The sequence below is a fragment of the Coregonus lavaretus genome, assembly GCF_964263955.1.
Source record: "Coregonus lavaretus genome assembly, chromosome: 26".
Taxonomy (NCBI): domain Eukaryota; kingdom Metazoa; phylum Chordata; class Actinopteri; order Salmoniformes; family Salmonidae; genus Coregonus; species Coregonus lavaretus.
Genome location: NC_140013.1, coordinates 8,350,162 through 8,369,442, shown reverse-complemented (window position 1 = coordinate 8,369,442; position 19,281 = coordinate 8,350,162). Strand labels below are relative to the sequence as shown.

General features: G+C 43.9%; 1 protein-coding gene across 1 annotated transcript; it reads left to right on the top strand.

Annotated features, from left to right (window-relative positions):
• Window positions 1–4,627: 4,627 nt before the first annotated feature.
• Window positions 4,628–18,877, top strand: LOC311101502 (transmembrane protease serine 13-like; the record flags this gene model as incomplete). Its single annotated transcript, XM_084142651.1, has 13 exons — window positions 4,628–4,645; window positions 7,675–7,849; window positions 8,669–8,782; window positions 9,126–9,320; window positions 9,485–9,611; window positions 9,886–9,981; window positions 10,252–10,295; window positions 10,425–10,587; window positions 11,337–11,515; window positions 11,758–11,856; window positions 12,367–12,509; window positions 17,404–17,559; window positions 18,863–18,877. The coding sequence occupies 13 exons, from the start codon at window positions 4,628–4,630 to the stop codon at window positions 18,875–18,877; spliced, it is 1,524 nt and encodes a 507-aa protein (XP_083998777.1).
• Between the last annotated feature and the right edge of the window lie 404 nt (window positions 18,878–19,281).

The window sequence follows — 19,281 nt, the reverse complement described above, 5'->3', positions numbered from 1 at the left end:
GGAGTTGATGACACATTGACCGTCACCGAGGAGTTCGTGGAGTTGGTGGCGATGACAGATACAATGACAGCAGCTGATATTTTTACCGCACTCGTCGGCGCGCTGGACAGGGTCGGAGTGGACTGGTCCCGCGCTGTCAGCCTGGCTACAGATGGTGCGCCCTCAATGATCGGGAAAAAAGCAGGCGTTGTGACAAAGTTCAGAGAGAAAGTGCAATCTGCAAATGGAGGACGTGATTTCTTGACTTTTCACTGTATTTTGCACCAGGAGGCTTTGTGTTGCAAGTCATTAAAGATGGATAACGTCATGAAGGTGGTCATCCAAACTGTTAATTTCATCCGATCCAGAAGCCTGAATCACCGTCAGTTTGACAGCCTTCTCAGAGAGAAAGACCACATCTATGGCCTGCCATACCACACTGAGGTAAGATGGTTAAGCCGAGGTGCTGTGCTGAGGCGTTTCTTTGATTTACGAGAAGAAATTGAACAGTTCATGGAAGAAAAGGGCAAACCAGTGTTAGAATTTCATTCCGCAGAATGGATGCAGGACCTTGCATTTATGGTGGATGTTACAGAGCACCTGAATAACTTGAACAAACAGCTGCAAGGGCGCAACAAAGTTGTCACGCAGTATTATGACAGCATACGTTCTTTCAAGTTGAAGCTGTCATTGTGGGAGACGCAACTTGCCGGTGGTGATGCAGCTCACTTCCCCTGTCTGAAAAATGTGTGCGCGACCCAACATGTGGCAGACATGAAGCGGTTCAAAGATAAAATAACGGGACTGTTACGGGAGTTTGAGCAACGCTTTCAGATTTATGTTTATGTTTTTATGTTGATGTGCTATTGTTTTTAATTGAATTTATTTGTATATTTAACCTATTCTTGACTCTGTGGTTCTTGCACTTGTTTGGGGAACAGGATTTCATTATTTTTATCTACATTTCTGCCTGAGAAATGACACCCTGATATAGTTCTGTGATCTGTGATATACTTCTGTGAATCACTGAGGCATTGTGTGTTTGTGTGTTCTTTGTCCTCAGAACTTTCAAATAACTTTAGGTGTTTTATGATTAATAGTGATGTTGTGCTTTTGGACACTGTCCTCAGGCTCCAGCTTTATGTTTATATGTTTTTATGTTGATGTGCTATTGTTTTTAATTGATTTTATTTGTATATTTAACCTATTCTTGACTCTGTGGTTCTTGCACTTGTTTGGGGAACAGGATTTCATTATTTTTATCTACATTTCTGCCAGAGAAATGACACCCTGATATAGTTCTGTGATCTGTGAAACAGTTCTGTTAATCACTGAGGCATTGTGTGTTTGTGTGTTCTTTTTCTTTAGAATTTTCAAATAAACTTGACGTGTTTTATGATTAATAGTGATGTTGTGCTTGTACTATTTTGGACACACTGTCCTCAGGCTCCAGCTTTATGTTGTATGTTGATCGTATTAAAACAAAGAAAACAATCTGAAGTTGATGTTTTTAAGTTATATATACCATGATTTTTCCGGTCCGGCCCACTTGGGAATAGATTTTCCTCCATGTGGCCCCTGAGCTAAAATGAGTTTGACACCCCTGGTCTATGTCTTGTGAACAGATAGCATAAATTAACATATGTTCACTTTTGATGATTATTACATCAGCCAACCGTTACCCATCCTCAAGGGCTGTGTTCATTGCTTTGTGTTAACATACTGTACTATTACATCACCTCTGTAAATGTGGATTTCAGGATGGCTCAGTTGGACTGCTATGTTGTGATATGAGAGACTTTACTCAGTTACAGTTAATAGTTGACATTAGTCTCACAGTCTTGTTTGATCTGTGTGACAGTGTGAGGAGGCCATGTGTTTATTTCCTCATATGACCTCCCACACCTCTACTCTCTCTCTCTCGCTCTGCTGACAACGGGCTTCCTGTTCTGACTGTAGCATAGCGCTTCCCTCCTCTCGCTCTTCACCGCTTTCTGATCTGTCTCTCCCTTCTTTCTTTCTGACAGGCCATCTCTCTTTCCATCTCTCCTCATAGACCAAGGGGGTTCTGTGCACTGCTTGGGAGGTGTCATCCACTTTTACATAGATACTTATTGCAGAGATATTTATTTGCTCATATTTATCTGAGCAGGTGTGTTTGCATGTGTGTTTCACTTGTCTTACTTTACCACTGTAACATAACATATGGGTTCAAATGGGGTTCAAAACTGGAAATAGAAATGTTGCAGTATGTCTCGATCAATTCATGAGAAAAATGTGAAATGGTTTTAGCAAGTGTTAGTCATGAACAACGCACACCCAGTTTATTTCTCAATCACTGGAATAATGGATTTAGAAAGGAGCTCTAAAATATGTCTGTTCCATGACTGTCCATCTCAATACTGCAGAAGGATAGCATTTTTTCAAAAGGATCAACTGGCACTCATCATAGATTTCCACAGGACGCCATTTCAATTTGATGTTGTGGAATACATTTAATAAAAAGTGCCCTTTTTTCCTATTAGGGAAGCAGTGTGTTCATTATGCATAAAATGGGTCTCATCAAGCCCGTTTTGGCAGTCATGCCCTCTCTGGTCCTTAATCTGAAGATGAAGAACATGACCACAGATCTTTGCATTTCCATTCAAGGCAATTTGAAAGTTGCTACAGTACTTGGGTTGATGACTCTCTCTCAGGAGGTGTAGTATTCCCTAAGTCCACAGAGTGGGGTCCTTATGCATTAAAACTGTACCTGATGCATTTGAACAAGTAGAAATCAGGTTGGGCTTTCTGGCCAATTTGTCGATCTAACCCACTACTGCTCTTTGAGCTGTGTCCCCTCAAGAGGCCCAAACTGTCCCTAGACCTATCTACTCAGCACACCATTATGGTTTTACTTCTTCAAACAAGGAAATTATTTTTGCCCTTCAGGAACGTTGGACTGTGATTTACGGGATGTCGAAATCAATTCAAAATGATTTAATAGCATCAATCGCATCATCCATTAAAAGTGAGATTAAAGAGAGGTTGACAGCTCATTTTTTGGCGAGCGCTCAAGTAGGCTTTCCACTTTCCTTCTATATTTATTTAGCAAAGGTGATAACACATAATAACTCCGGACAGACACAAGCAAAAACTAATTACATAAATGTTGCAGCAGCCTAGGCTACACCTAAACAACAAGACCATTTTTCTATCTGATCAACTGTATGCTACTAATAATAGCAGCTATGCGCCCTGCCCATCTGGACAGGGTGAACAAATGGGTAACGTTATGAATTAATAGTCAATTTGTGTGTCAGGAGAAAATATGAATGTGATCAAATTTGGTTTATATTCAAACTTGGGCTGGCTACGCTGCCTATACGTTTTCAATCCAAAATTATTAACTGGAATTTATCAATCAACATAATAGTGATGAAGATGTGAGTACATTTTTAAGTAAGCCTACAGTTGCATAGGCTTGCATGATGCAAACATGCATAAAGCAACTCTGCCCAGTGAGTTCTATTGTCTATCAGTTGTTGTCTCTGTGTCTGGGTAATGGAAACCCCCAATTAATCTAGTCTAAATATAATTAATATGAACAAGTATAAGTTTGCAGCAGTTTGACAGGTTTAGGATTATTAGGAGAAATTGGTCCCATCATAGCCCATATAAAACCTTTTTACAACGGATTAATCACTCTCATACCTTATAGGGTCCAGAGTTTTCCTGGTTAGGTTAACAGATCAGGAAAAACTCTGTGCCCCAGGGGGAAAAAATTGCCCCACCAATCTGGGACCTATGGTGCCACTAGTCTGCTTGCAGTTTTCAGTTATCGTCAGGTATGTGGATGGTCAGGGCTTTATTCAGGAATGTTTCTTGGGCTACTTTGATGTGTCACCTATCAAATATTTTCTACCTGAAAAAAAAACACTTCACAAAATAAACACATTCTTCCCATAAGGAAGCTCTTGTTTTATGACAAAGCACTTTCTGTAAATACTGTGGGCTCACAAAGGCATATTGAGTAAGATATCTAAAGTTCATTAACTGCATTGAAAAGGCGCCATTCTATTTGTTTCCCTAAGCAGTGTTCATTTCATGAACATCCCTGTGTTACATGATTATGAAGTATGTGTATGGGCAGCAAGATTTTGTTTTGTACATTTATTTGAGTTTGATAGTTATTTCAACTCAATATTTCAATATAATGTCTACATATTTGATTGGATCAACTGCTATGTATTTGGAACAACTCTATCTCACATTAGTTGTGACTTTACTGACTTTCTTTTTCAAACTGAGGTCCTGAGAAAAAGATCTGCCACATAAATAAAATGTGTCTGTCTGAGAGGACGACAGTTTGGTCCCTGGCTCTGATTGCCCAGCTGGTGTCACCTGAGCCGGGAATGGAGCAGGCCACACGGTGTGAATCAATCTTTGTCTCTCCTTGGCTACCTTGAAACCGGTCTGGCAGGTGGGAAAGTAGCACACTGCGACACACGAGGGGGTCAGGGATAGACAGTGAGAGGAAAGAAGGAGGGGAGTGTCAAATGTGGCGTCATTATGCTCTAATCACTGTTCTGTGACTGTTTGAGTGGCCCTGTGAAAAGCCCCTTCTTCCAGATCTCACCTCCACTTCTCACTGCTCCCTCAGCGTCCGATGGCAAAGCATGACCCTGTAAGTTCTTCCTTTATCCTCTCCTCCTTGTTCTCTGGTTCTCTATCTGTTTCCCCTGGGCTGACTTCTGTCACCAGAACAAGAGTCTTTTCTTTCTCACACACACTGACCATCCTGTACTCGTACTCTCACTGTCCCTCTGTCAGGTTGGGTTGTTTAAGTAAAAGTGGCCTTTCCTTGTGTATTGCTGATGTTCTCAAAAGTTGTACTTTTTGCCACGTCATGGACAGATTGCAGGATATGTGAACCAATTTGTGTTGATATGCTACTAGGAGACTAAGGCACAGGGTCAGGCTGGTGTGTAGCTGGAGCCCCGTATGATCTCATTGCGATTGTCTCGGTCTCTGATCTCTGTACTGTGTTGCTTCGCATTGTGTGTTGAATTTATGTTGAATCCTCCTATATAAATATTGTGTTGAAAGTAGGGGTTCTTAGTCTGAATGGATAGTGGTTTTATGTCTCAAACTAGTCTTTTCACCCAGTTTGTCTAACCAAAATACGGGGGCAGATTGTGAAATAAGACTTGAGGTGGAAATGAGCCCAATAGGCTCTATGCTGCTACTGTGGACTTCCATCTGTAACAGAGAGGATTTATCTGTCCTGATTACTGAATCAACCATCAATGTGGGCTGGTTCCATTTTACCTAGAAATCTACTATTGAGCTCTAAGGGACTCTTTTGGAATTGAAGTTCAAAATTACAGTATATAACAACTTCATTGTTTATAAGTACCATCTTCCCTTTGAAATGTAACTTGAACCTAAAACCTCATCATTTTACAGTAATTACTGGAAATTGCCAAGGGGGAACAATGTCTATTGACCTACATCGATTCAGGCAAACTGGTTCTACCACCAACTGAAAATCCACTTGGTACAGTATTCTGGTTCATTTGCGTAGGAGTTGGGTGCCTATGGTCATGAAACTGGAGCTGTTTACCAAAGAAAAGGTTTAGGTTATAAACTAGTATTATTACTGACTGAGCCTAGGAATCTTCTCTATGTCACCAAGACGGATAACAGCAAATCCCATCTTTGTCTATTGTTCTGCATTGGTATATTGTATACATGTATGGCAATATAGGAAGAGTGACCATGACAACACATAGATGTATGTTAAATAGTCACATAGTTTAGGGGAACTAAGGATAGAGGTTCATGAAAGGAACTCCTTCTGTGTATACTATTAGTTTAGGTCAAATGGCACCTTCCATGGACTTCCTGATAAAATACATTGGGTGCTTTAAATGGAGGTGTAGGAGCTAATAAACCATACAGTGGGTGTTTGGATTTTTAGATGTAGAGAAGACACATATGGTACATGCCTGCCTCTTGGCTTCCTATGGAGCGTGGTAGTACGTGCCTGTGTGAAGGTTATTGTGATTCAGGAAGGTCTTATTATAGTGCTAATGGTCCATTCTCTAGGGTGAGAGAGTTACTGGGATTGACTGAGATGCCCTGGAACTGACAGACTGAGTTCTTGGAACAACAAGGGTAGTGACTATCGGTCCAAATAATATTGGGTCGACCAGTTGCCATGGAAACCCCAATGTAGACGCAACACATTTTTGGTTAGCACTCTTTATCCTCAACCAGACAAACACATCAATATGATCCACGTCCGCTGTAGACCTATAGGATCTAATGGTCTTTGTGATCCTTGTGATCATCACTATAGCCTAGCCCCCTCTGAAATCAAAACTCCACCTGAAAATCTTGCAATGTTGCATGTTGTACCAACATCAGAACCAGTTAGGGAAGTTAAAAGCAATGTCATCCCTACAAGGAAACATGACTGTAATGCCATCCACCACCCCGCCCAAAGGCATCCTTTTGTCGTCAAGGACAAGAGAGACAGAACTCAAAGCCAATATTGAACCCTGGCTGTCTGTCATCCAGCCCCAGGGGGGAAGAGCACACTATCAGACTAACCGACCTACACCTGTGTGTGGATGTGGGTTCCAAATCACCTGTGTGTGGATGTGGGTTACAAATCACCTGTGTGTGGATGTGGGTTACAATCACCTGTGTGTGGATGTGGGTTACAATCAACTGTGTGTGTGATACAACCAGGCAGCAGCCAGCCAGGGACAGGGGACGACCACAACTTCCACCCTTCTTCTGCGTGGCAACAATAGAGACTCCCGGGGGGCAATGTGAGCTCGGCCGCGGCCCTGGTGACGTTGATTAGCTCTATTATCTGAGATGCTTGATAGCGCTATGGAGAGCAGATGAATGTAAAGCAGAAATGAGAGCATGATAAAGAGAGGAGGAAATGAATAAGGGGCCCATTGGGAATCTCGGCACGTTGTTGCCTAGAGACATGGGACCTTCCATTGTGCTTGAGTTGGTTATTCAGGTGTTGGGATCTCAAACATGCTCGATTTTCACCAATCATCAAGCATCTGTAAGCCCTGTTCGCAATCAACATGTGTACTCTAGGGAGCACCCCATACACTGTTGTTCATGGAAGAATCGGGGTTCCTGCATGGAAGTTGTTTACTTGGGATTATTAAAGGCCAAATGCAACCGGTTTTTATCTCCATATCAAATCATTTCTGGGTAGCAATTTAGTGGCTTACTGTAATAGTTTTCCATTAAAATAGTAAAAGAAACAAAAATAGCTTTTTAGCAAAAAACTATTTCTCAAAAAATAATTTTGCTAAGAATGTCTGGGAGTGTCTGAGTGGGGAGGGGAAAACTGAAGAAAAGCTGTTATTGGCAGAGAGTTTTCGAACTCTCTTTCTTATTGGTCTATTAACTAATTTACCACCTGGTGATGTCGCCAGGCAGGCCAAAACTCCATCCCACCAAAACAATGACATTTCAGACTCTTTTCCAACAGCTCTTACATTAAAAGGGCATTATCATCTTTTTCACAATTTCAAAGTATTATTAACTATGACACAGGAAAATCACGTTTGTGACTGCACTGGACCTTTAAGTTCCCGCATGGGTGTTGGATCCGAATATATTTTTAATGACTGACTTCTTAGCCTTTTGTCTTTTTCTCTGTGTTCTCCCCTGCAGAACGAGCTCCCTCCTCCATACTACTCTGTTGAGGTGCACACCCTCCCGCCCCTCCAGTCCTATGAAGAGGTAGTCTATGGAGCGGGTCCAAGGCACACTCCTCCCAACCAGCTATACTACATCCCCCAGCACCCCCCACCAGTGGCTGCGGAGCACAAATGTCAGCCCAGTATATGTGAGTAGTACTCTCTATCTACTGCCTGACTATCCCAGTTCTGTCCCAGTCCAGTTCCCTCCGTTTGTTATTTGCTTTCAGGGGACTACAAACCACCAGTGAAAGTAGTGTAAAATAATACAAGTTGAAACAGAAGTGGTAGCAATAAAAAAACATCCTTGAGAAGTGGGATTTTAACTCCCTCATTATGTGTCTGCATTATGTAGTGGCTATACACTGAGTGTACAGAACATTAAGAACATCTGCTCTTTCCGTGACATAGACTGACCAGGTGAATCCAGGTGAAAGCTATGATCCCTTATAAATGTTAATTGTTAAATCCACTTCAATCAGTGTAGATGAAGGGGAGGAGACAGGTTAAAGAAGGATCTTTAAGCCTTGAGACATGGATTATATATGTGTGCCATTCAGAGGGTGAATGGGCAAGACAAAAGATTGAAGTGCCTTTTGAACAGGGTATGGTAGTAGGTGCCAGGCACACTGGCTTAAGTGTGTAAAGAACTTCCAACCCTGCTGGGGTTTTCACACTCAATAGTTCCCGTGTGTTTCAAGAATGGTCCACCACCCAAAGGACATCCAGCCAACCTGACACAACTATGGGAAGCATTGGAGTCAACATGGGCCAGCATCCCTGTGGAATACTTTTGACACCTTGTAGAGTCCATGCCCCAATGAATTGAGGCTGTTCTGAAGGCAAAAGGGGGTGCAACTCAATATTAGGAATGTGTTCCTAATGTTTTGTAGACACAGTGTATGGTTTGTATATGGTCTCCTGAGTAGGATATATCTGTTTGACGTGTATGGCGTGTGTTGTTCCAGCTCTTCCTGACAAGAAGAAGAAATACAATTGCTGCCACCATAGTGCCAAGTGCTTTGGCTGGTCAGGGGGCATCGTTCTGTTGCTCCTCCTGGCCATTGCCATCTGGCTCGGAGGTAAGGCCAGGGTTGTCGTCATATTTATTCATATGTTGTTACTCATGTATATGTATGCCTGTTTATTCATAAGCTACTCTCTGATTCAGAGGGGTTGGGTTAAATGCGGAAGACACATTTCGGTTGAATGAATACAATTGCGCAAGTGACTAGGTACCCCCTTTCCCTCCCCTACTGTATTTGTGTAGACATTGACAGTCTTCCTCTCCTACCTCTGTCTCTCCTCTTCTCCCCACCCTTACACATTCTCTGTGCCCCCAACCTACCCCATCCAACCCTTCCCCCGCCTCTCTGTCTCTCGGTCTCTTTAATTTCCAATGTCTTTCTCTCTCTCTCTGGGTAGTGTGTTACGGTCCCAGGTTAGCAAAAGCGGCTGCCATCATCGACCACCATGAGGATGAGGATGAGGGGCACTATGAGAAGCAGTTGAGCGTGCCCGTGCAGTTGAGCGTGCCCGTGCATGACACCTGCTCCAACTCCACCGTCCAATGTGACGCTCTGCGGGACTGCCAACTGGGCACCGACGAGTCCAACTGTGGTAAGCACACTCACACAACAGACAGACATACCAGACTTGCAGGTAGATGTAGAGAAATTAAAGCCAGGGGGACAGGTAGACATACACTCGACGTATGACAAGCAGACAAACATAACCCTTTTCGTATCTTATTATTCTATCCTCTCCTCTCCCTCTCTCTGCAGTGAGGTTTGGGGCGGATGGTGCTCTACATGTCAGAACGTCACAGGACGGTCGTTTCCTCCCAGTGTGTTACCAGGGATGGGACCAGAGCTACGCCAACCAAACCTGTGCCCAACTGGGCTTCAGAAAGTAAGACATCATCTTATTTCACAACAGCCATTTTATAGGCTACCTCTCAAAGCAACTACTTTCACTCACAGACATTTGCTCAGTGACATCTAATTTCACTGCTGCCATTTTCAGTATTTACTCTCAGATTGATTCTCTGCACTCCTCTCTCTCTCTGGGGTTGGTGTGCCTGTGGCAAATGTACTTTCTGGGAATGCTTCATGGGAGGGGAATTGATTATAGTATTGCTTTGGCAGACAAAATCTAAATGTGTTTGTGTGTGTCGACCATGCAGGTCCTTTGCAACCAAGGCAGTGAAATCCCAGCAGTCCATTGGTCTAACCCTGAACAACAGATCGTCTTTACCCATCCAGGGCCAGGTCAATGTCAGGTAAGAGAGCTCAACTCCTCTACAAACCTTAGCACGTATGTATTTACACATTTTAGTCCCAGTCATGTTGAGGGAATGATGGCGTTAAGTCATACACTGTCATTACCTGTCATGACTGGTTGGGATGTAATGTTATGTCATCATTATAGCTGCATTATAGGCCTCATGAAGGCTGTTTCAAATCAACTGTAGCCATGCTGCACATATCCCAGTGTGGTTTAATGTTAGATCCTGAGTTCCTGACATGGTTGTGCTTGTGTTGCTATGTAGCTCGTCCTGCCCTGACCAGAACACAGTCTCTCTAAAGTGTATTGGTAAGGAGCTCTCATCTGTTCATATTTCACATATTTCAGCCAGGCAGGCCCATATCAACCTTCTGTTTGAAATATGACTTCTAGTTAAATTAGATACAAACATTTGACCACTTTTTCCCCTTTCCCCAGATTGTGGGCGTCAGCAGTTGTCCTCCCGGATCATAGGGGGCAGTGTTGCCAAGCTGGGCCAATGGCCCTGGCAACTCTCTCTACACTTTGGTGGAACACACATCTGTGGAGGGGTCCTGGTGTCCCCTGACTTTGTGGTGACAGCTGCCCACTGCTTCCCCAGGTCAGTGACTAGAGGACAACAATGCTCAGTTCCAAACTGATCCCTTGGCTCTAATTCTAGACACGCTATGTAGATCCTTGCTAATAGCTCCACCTTACCCTCCCTGCTGTGTTCATGACAAGTCAGAGTGAAATCCGACTTGTTTTGAACTCGTTGAGAATGCCAATTGACTAACGGCAAGCTAGCTACTCCAACCATAAACAGAAAGTACAGCTATAATGCTCATAAACAGTGTAAAAAAAACATATAAATAGATTGTTTTTGATAAATTACTTTTTATTGTTGTGTTTAACTTCCAAAAATGCTGTTGTCGAAGTAATTTCCTTAGTCAGAGTTCAGCAAGTCGGAGTACTCGGATGATGCCAGGGTTTCTGACTTTTAATTACTAGTTGGAGGACCGTTCAAATATATTTTGTCCCACTCTGAAGCCTGTATTTCTGAGTTTCCGACATGTCATGAACGCGACATTAGCCTAAGGAGAATGTCAGTCCTTTCACTTACACATATCCATATAAAACACAGACTAGTAGCGAATCTGTGCAGCAACTTGCTCAGCGTTACTCAAGAACAAGCAGCACGACAACCCATCACCTCAACACCCTCACCTTGACAACCAATCTCCATAACTCAATTAAACACCTTATTACCATAATAATAATAATAATAACATCCGTGTCATAAGCTACAGCCTTGGTTTGAGAAGTAAATTAATATATATTTTATTGTCTTTTTTTCCTTGCCCATTGAAGGTCTTTCCCCCCGGTTCTTGATGCTAGTAGGTGGCGTGTGTACGGAGGAGTGGTGTCTCAAGACAAGCTTCCTTCTCCCTACCTCATAGAGAAGATCATCTTGAATGAGAACTACAACAACGTAACCAACGACCAGGACATTGCCATACTGAAGCTGGCCTCACCAGTTGAATTCACTAGTGAGTCTGGCTCTATTCCTTCAATATCAGAGAAACGCTAGGGAAACGCTAGCATCAACGTTGGGACAGCACTGTAAAAATGTTTGACCTTTGAGTCTAAATGTCTGGGATGCATCCACTGTCCAGAATGGTAATCTCATTTGCGTGTGTGTGTGTATGATTTTTGTAACTGTGTGTGCTTGTGTCTGAAGTCAGTATGCCACTCTGTTTATCTAACTTCCTGTGTGTGTTTTTTTATTCAGATGCAGTTCAGCCTGCCTGTTTGCCAGCCTTTGACCAGACATTCCCCAAAGGAACCAAATGCTGGACCTCGGGATTCGGGACAACAGATGAGGGGGCAGGTAGGAAGAGAGACAAGGGAGTGGAGGGAGAAACGGACTATACTAAAGGAAAGAATGCTTATCTAGAGTGAAACAACAGGGACAGACTGGGACCAAAATTCGGACTGGGTATTTCTAACACACCGGCCCATTTCTATCCTCGAGTCCCCAACACCAGCCCTTTTTTCCCCCCTGGAGGTCCCCTGTTATTAGCCAAATAATTATTATTTTGCATAAGAAACAACAACAATTTGTACAGTCCCCCTGGGTTAAAAATGAACCAGCCCATCTGGCATTTTCCAGAATTGCCTTATGGCCTGTCCGTCTCTGTGATACAGAGAGAGTGATGTGGAGAACGGAGGCTACACATACATTATTCATCCTATTTTAATGTCTTCTCATTGCAGAAAACCATGCTATATTCAGTAGAGCAACAGTTTGCGTAGAGCAACTAGCTATAGTGTCGCTAGCTGAAGTGTGTGTGTGTGTATGTTTGGAGAAAGACTGTGTACTGTATGTGTCCCTTCACAGCTAAACCCTCCAAAGACCTGATGGAGGTGACCGTTGACATCATTGATGTGCGTGTCTGTAACAGCTCCAAAGTATACTCCGGCAGTGTGTCCAACAACATGCTGTGTGCCGGAGAGCTCAACGGGGGCAGGGACTCCTGTCAGGTACATGTCCACATACTGTTGTGTAATTCTTCTATTTACAGGTCTGGGGACTCATTTTATAAACATATCGTACGTAGAAAATATATCCCAAAACATGCGTGCGGTAAAACTGCCGCACTGAACTCGGCGTGAGGATATGCTTGCCTCCGCGCAAAAACATCAGACCATGCCTACACAAATGTTCTAGTGGTTGAAGTATTGTATTGCAAGCAGGCAAGTAAGTATTTGTTGCAAATGGGGGATATGATGACACGCTTATTAAACAAGGGGGGGAAAAGGAAACAAGATGCAGCCATTTGCCATTAGTGAGAAGAGCGAAAATCTATGTGTTTTGTTTTTGGAATCTAAAATGATTAGACACACCTATTTCCTATTTATTTTATTTTTTATAACAATTGCAGAAGAAATTCCTCACCTTTTCTGGCCGTGATGCATTCCCGAAGTAGCCATATGAAAAAAGACCATGCGCATCTCTCATTTAATTGGGCCTAGTAAATAGATAGGCTATGTATTTCAAGTTTTGCTGAAGCCTATGCGATCCCATAGGCAGCACGGTTTATAACATACAGTTTAATTTAACAGGTGAACAGACAGTTTATATTTTACATTGCATTATGTATGCAACTACTGTGAGTAGCTTACTGTAATTTAAAATGTTTTAAATTAGGCTAGACAATGTTTCAGAATTCACAGTCCAGCATATTTAGGTTGAGGGGAAAAGTAAATGCAAAACATTGTTGAATTCAAATGTTCTGCTGGCAGGTCCACAACAATTTCCCATAGTTTTTTCTTTCACAAACTGTCACAGTCCTTTGCCAAATACAGCATAAGTTATTGCAAAATATTAAAAGACTCTGCCAACACCTCCAAAAACATTGAATCAAATTTGCAATTGCTCTTTCTTTTAGAAACTGCTGTGGCCTAATTCCAATAGTTCCAAATGTTACAGAAAATAAAAGGCATTATTGTCACCATAAAATCAAATCAAATCAAATCAAATTTTATTGGTCACATGCGCCGAATACAACAGGTGCAGACATTACAGTGAAATGCTTACTTACAGCCCTTAACCAACAGTGCATTTATTTTAAACAAAAAAAGTAAGAATAAAACAACAACAAAAAAGTGTTGAGAAAAAAAAGAGCAGAAGTAAAAAATAAAGTGACAGTAGGGAGGCTATATATACAATAGAATAAAGTGACAGTAGGGAGGCTATATATACAGGGGGGTACCGTTGCATAGTCAATGTGCGGGGGCACCGGCTAGTTGAGGTAATATGTACATGTGGGTAGAGTTAAAGTGACTATGCATAAATACTTAACAGAGTAGCAGCAGCGTAAAAAGGATGGGGTGGGGGGGCAGTGCAAATAGTCCGGGTAGCCATGATTAGCTGTTCAGGAGTCTTATGGCTTGGGGGTAGAAGCTGTTGAGAAGTCTTTTGGACCTAGACTTGGCACTCCGGTACCGCTTGCCGTGCGGTAGCAGAGAGAACAGTCTATGACTAGGGTGACTGGAGTCTTTGACAATTTTGAGGGCCTTCCTCTGACACCGCCTGGTATAGAGGTCCTGGATGGCAGGGAGCTTTGCCCCAGTGATGTACTGGGCCGTACGCACTACCCTCTGTAGTGCCTTGCGGTCAGAGGCCAAGCAGTTGCCATACCAGGCGGTGATGCAACCAGTCAGGATGCTCTCGATGGTGCAGCTGTAGAATTTTTTGAGGATCTGAGGACCCATGCCAAATCTTTTTAGTCTCCTGAGGGGGAATAGGCTTTGTCGTGCCCTCTTCACGACTGTCTTGGTGTGTTTGGACCATGATAGTTCGTTGGTGATGTGGACACCAAGGAACTTGAAGCTCTCAACCTGTTCCACTACAGCCCCGTCGATGAGAATGGGGGCGTGCTCAGTCCTCTTTTTTTTCCTGTAGTCCACAATCATCTCCTTTGTCTTGGTCACGTTGAGGGAGAGGTTGTTGTCCTGGCACCACACGGCCAGATCTCTGACCTCCTCCCTATAGGCTGTCTCATCGTTGTCGGTGATCAGGCCTACCACTGTTGTGTCGTCGGCAAACTTAATGATGGTGTTGGAGTCGTGCCTGGCCATGCAGTCATGGGTGAACAGAGAGTACAGGAGGGGACTGAGCACGCACCCCTGAGGGGCCCCCGTGTTGAGGATCAGTGTGGCAGATGTGTTGTTACCTACCCTTACCACCTGGGGGCGGCCCGTCAGGAAGTCCAGGATCCAGTTGCAGAGGGAGGTGTTTAGTCCCAGGATCCTTAGCTTAGTGATGAGCTTTGAGGGCACTATGGTGTTGAATGCTGAGCTGTAGTCAATGAATAGCATTCTCACGTAGGTGTTCCTCTTGTCCAGGTGGGAAAGGGCAGTGTGGAGTGCGATAGAGATTGCATCATCTGTGGATCTGTTGGGGCGGTATGCAAATTGGAGTGGGTCTAGGGTTTCTGGGATTATGCTGTTGATGTGAGCCATGACCAGTCTTTCAAAGCACTTCATGGCTACAGACGTCAGTGCCACGGGTCGGTAGTCATTTAGGCAGGTTATCTTAGAGTTCTTGGGCACGGGGACTATGGTGGTCTGCTTGAAACATGTTGGTATTACAGACTCAGTCAGGGACATGTTGAAAATGTCAGTGAAGACACTTGCCAGTTGGTCAGCACATGCTCGGAGTACACGTCCTGGTAATCCGTCTGGCCCTGCGGCCTTGTGAATGTTGACCTGCTTAAAAGTCTTACTCACATCGGCTACGGAGAGCGTGATCACATAGTCGTCCGGAACAGCTGGTGCTCTCATGCATGCTTCAGTGTTGCTTGCCTCGAAGCGAGCATAGAAGTGGTTTAGCTCGTCTGGTAGGCTTGTGTCACTGGGCAGCTCGCGGCTGTGCTTCCCTTTGTAGTCTGTAATAGTTTTCAAGCCCTGCCACATCCGACGAGCGTCAGAGCCAGTGTAGTATGATTCAATCTTAGACCTGTATTGACTCTTTGCCTGTTTGATGGTTCGTCGGAGGTCATAGCGGGATTTCTTATAAGCGTCCGGGTTAGAGTCCCGTTCCTTGAAAGCGGCAGCTCTACCCTTTAGCTCAGTGCGGATGTTTCCTGTAATCCATGGCTTCTGGTTGGGGTATGTACGTACGGTCACTGTGGGGACGACATCATCGATGCACTTATTGATGAAGCCAGTGACTGATGTGGTGTACTCCTCAATGCTGTCTGAAGAATCCCTGAACATGTTCCAGTCTGTGCTAGCAAAACAGTCCTGTAGCTTAGCATCTGCGTCATCTGACCACTTTTTTATTAGCCGAGTCACTGGTGCTTCCTGCTTCAGTTTTTGCTTATAAGCAGGAATCAGGAGGATAGAGTTATGGTCAGATTTGCCAAATGGAGGGCGAGGGAGAGCTTTGTATGCGTCTCTGTGTGTGGAGTAAAGGTGGTCTAGAGTTTTTTCCCCTCTGGTTGCACATTTAACATGCTGGTAGAAATGAGGTAGAACGGATTTAAGTTTCCCTGCATTAAAGTCCCCTGCTACTAGGAGCGCTGCATCTGGATGAGCGTTTTCCTGTTGATTAATGGCCTTGTACAACTCATTCAGTGCAATCTTAATGCCAGCATTGGTTTGTGGTGGTAAATAGACAGCTATGAAAAGTATAGATGAAAACTCTCTTGGTAAATAGTGTGGTCTACAGCTTATCATAAGATACTCTACCTCAGGCGAGCAAAACCTTGAGACTTCCTTAGTATTTGATTTTGTGCACCAGCTGTTGTTTACAAAAATACAGAGACCGCCACCCCTCGTCTTACCCGAGTCTGCCGTTCTGTCCTGCCGATGTAGCGTATAGCCTGCTAGCTGAATGTTGTCATTGTTGTCATTCAGCCACGACTCCGTGAAACATAAGATATTACAGTTTTTAATGTCCCGTTGGTAGGATAACCGTAATCTTAAATCGTCCATTTTATTATCCAAAGCTTGAACGTTGGCTAATAGGATTGATGGGAGAGGCAGTTTACTCGTTCGCCGTCGGATCTTTACAAGGCACCCCGACCTACGTCCACGGTATCTCCGTCTCTTCCTCACGCGAATGACGGGGATCTGGGCCTTGTCTGGAGTCTGTAGAATATCCTTCGCGAACGCCTCGTTGAAAAAAAAGTGTTCGTCCAACGCGAGGTGAGTAATCGCTGTCCTGATATCCAGAAGCTCTCTTTGGTTATAAGAGACGATGGCATAAACATTATGTACAAAATAAATTACAAATAACGCGGAAAAACACACATAATAGTACAATTGGTTAGAGGGCTGTAAAACGGCAGCCATCTTCTTCCGGCGCTGTTCAAAAAGGTGAATGGAGGGTGTTTTCCAGGCTGAGTAATGCTTGTTTACACACCAAGTTTATAATTCTCAATATTTTGAGTGTGAAATTTACGCAACGGTTATAAATGAGGCCCCTGGGGTGCTCTAGAGGTCTAAGCCGCTGCTTCTGGAGCACATGTACAATGTACCGCTGTCAGCATGGCTTCGATTTCGGCCCACTACTCTCAGCACTCTTTCTCCTACCTTTCACCTCTCTCTCTCTCCCTATTCCATTTAACATACAAAAGACGTTGAAAATATGCTCTTTTTTTTACAGAGCCATAGATGCAGAGTTTGGCAAACTGTCCTCCATATGGACACCAGATGTTCCATGACAGCAACATTCTGATTTCTTCCCAGAGTCTAACTGTCCTCTCCTGCTACTCACCAACTCTTGTCCTCATCTTAGATGCCTTTAGGCTGAGAAAATTCCCTTCTACCTCATCTGCTATCCACAACTTGAAAACATACAGTATATTGTGGCAGGTGATTTCAACACCACTTCAACTGTTCACTCATCCATTCTCTCCTCTCACAGGGAGACAGTGGTGGTCCTCTGGTGTGCCAGGCCAGTGACAACCTTTGGCAGCTGGTGGGAGTGACCAGCTGGGGCAGCGGCTGTGGGCAGAGTAACAGGCCAGGGGTCTACACCAAGGTGTCCAACCTACTGCCCTGGATCTACAGCAAGATGCAGGTGAGATGAAGAGAAACTACCTGGATTGCCTGTGTTCTATCAAACCACACCATGCAATACACGCCTAATACACAGCTCACCTTCCATTGACTTACACTACTTGACCAAAAGTATGTGGACACCTGCTCGTCGAACATCTCATTCCAAAATCATGGGCATTAATATAGAGTTGGTCCCCCTTTTGCTGCTATAAGAGCCTCCACTCTTCTGGGAAGGCTTTCCACTAGATGTTGGAACATTGCTGTGGGTACTTGCTTCCATTCAGCCACAAGAGCATTAGTGAGGTCAGGCACTGATGTTGGGCGATTATGCCTGGCTTGTAGTCGGCGTTCAAATTGATCCCAAAGGTGTTTGATGGGGTAGAGGTCAGGGCTCTATGCAGGTCAGTCAAGTTCTTCCACACCGATCTCGACAAACCATTTCTGTATGGACCTCGCTATGTGCACAGGGGCATTGTCCTACTGAAACAGGAAACTGTTGCCACAAAGTTGGAAGCACAGAATTGACTTGAATGTCATTGTATGCTGTAGCATTAAGATTTCCCTTCACTGGAACTAAGGGGCCTAGCCAGAACCATTAAAAACAGCCCCAGACCATTATACCTCCTCCACTAAACTTTACAGTTGGCACTATGCATTCGGGCAGGTAGCGTTCTCCTGGCATCCGCCATCCCAGATTAGATCGTCAGACTACCAGATGGTGAAGCGTAATTCATCACTCCAGAGAATGCGTTTACAATGGCGGCGAGCTTTACACCACTCCAGCCGACGCTTGGCATTACGCATGGTGATCTTAGGCTTGTGTGCGGCTGCTCTGCCACAGAAACTCATTTCATGAAGCTCCTGACGAACAGTTCTTGTGCTGACGTTGCTTCCAGAGGCAGTTTGGAACTCAATAGTGAGTGTTGCAACCGAGGACAGACGATTTTTACACGCTACGCGCTTCAGCACTTGCCGGTCCTGTTCTGTGAGCTTGTGTGGCCTACCACTTTGCAGCTGAGCCGTTCTTGCTCTTAGAGGTTTCCACTTCACAATAACAGCACTTACAGTTGACCGGGGAAGCTCTAGCAGGGCAGAAATTTGGAAGGGTGGCATCTTATGACGGTGCAACGTTGAAAGTCACTGAGCTCTTCAGTAAGTCTACTGCAAACGTTTGTCTATGGAGATTGCATGGCTGTGTGCTCGATTTTATACACCTGTCAGAAATGGGTGTGGCTGAAATGGCCGAATCCACAAATTTGAAGGGGTGTCCACATACGTTTGTGTATATATATATATGTTAACTCTCATTGTTCCCTCTGCAGCTGGAAAGTCCGTGATGCCACTTCCTTTCCAGTGACCTCGCCTCATCCAGTTCCTAAAGACTGAGGGCGGCCTGCTTTCTCCTTCCTCTCTGACCATCACACCATGAAGTCTCTCAGAATGATATTAGATTGACAGATCTAGATAGATAGATAGATAGATAGATAGATAGATAGATAGATAGATAGATAGATAGATAGATAGATAGATAGATAGATAGATAGATAGATAGATAGATAGATAGATAGATAGATAGATAGATAGATAGATAGATAGATAGATGGATGAAAGGATGGATGAAAGGATGGATGAAAGGATGGCCACTAGGTAGGGAGTAGCAGGAAAGGCATATTGCACTTTAACACAAGACCATGGTTCTTGTGTTCTTCTGTTCCTTTACTGTACCTTCTAAAATCACAAA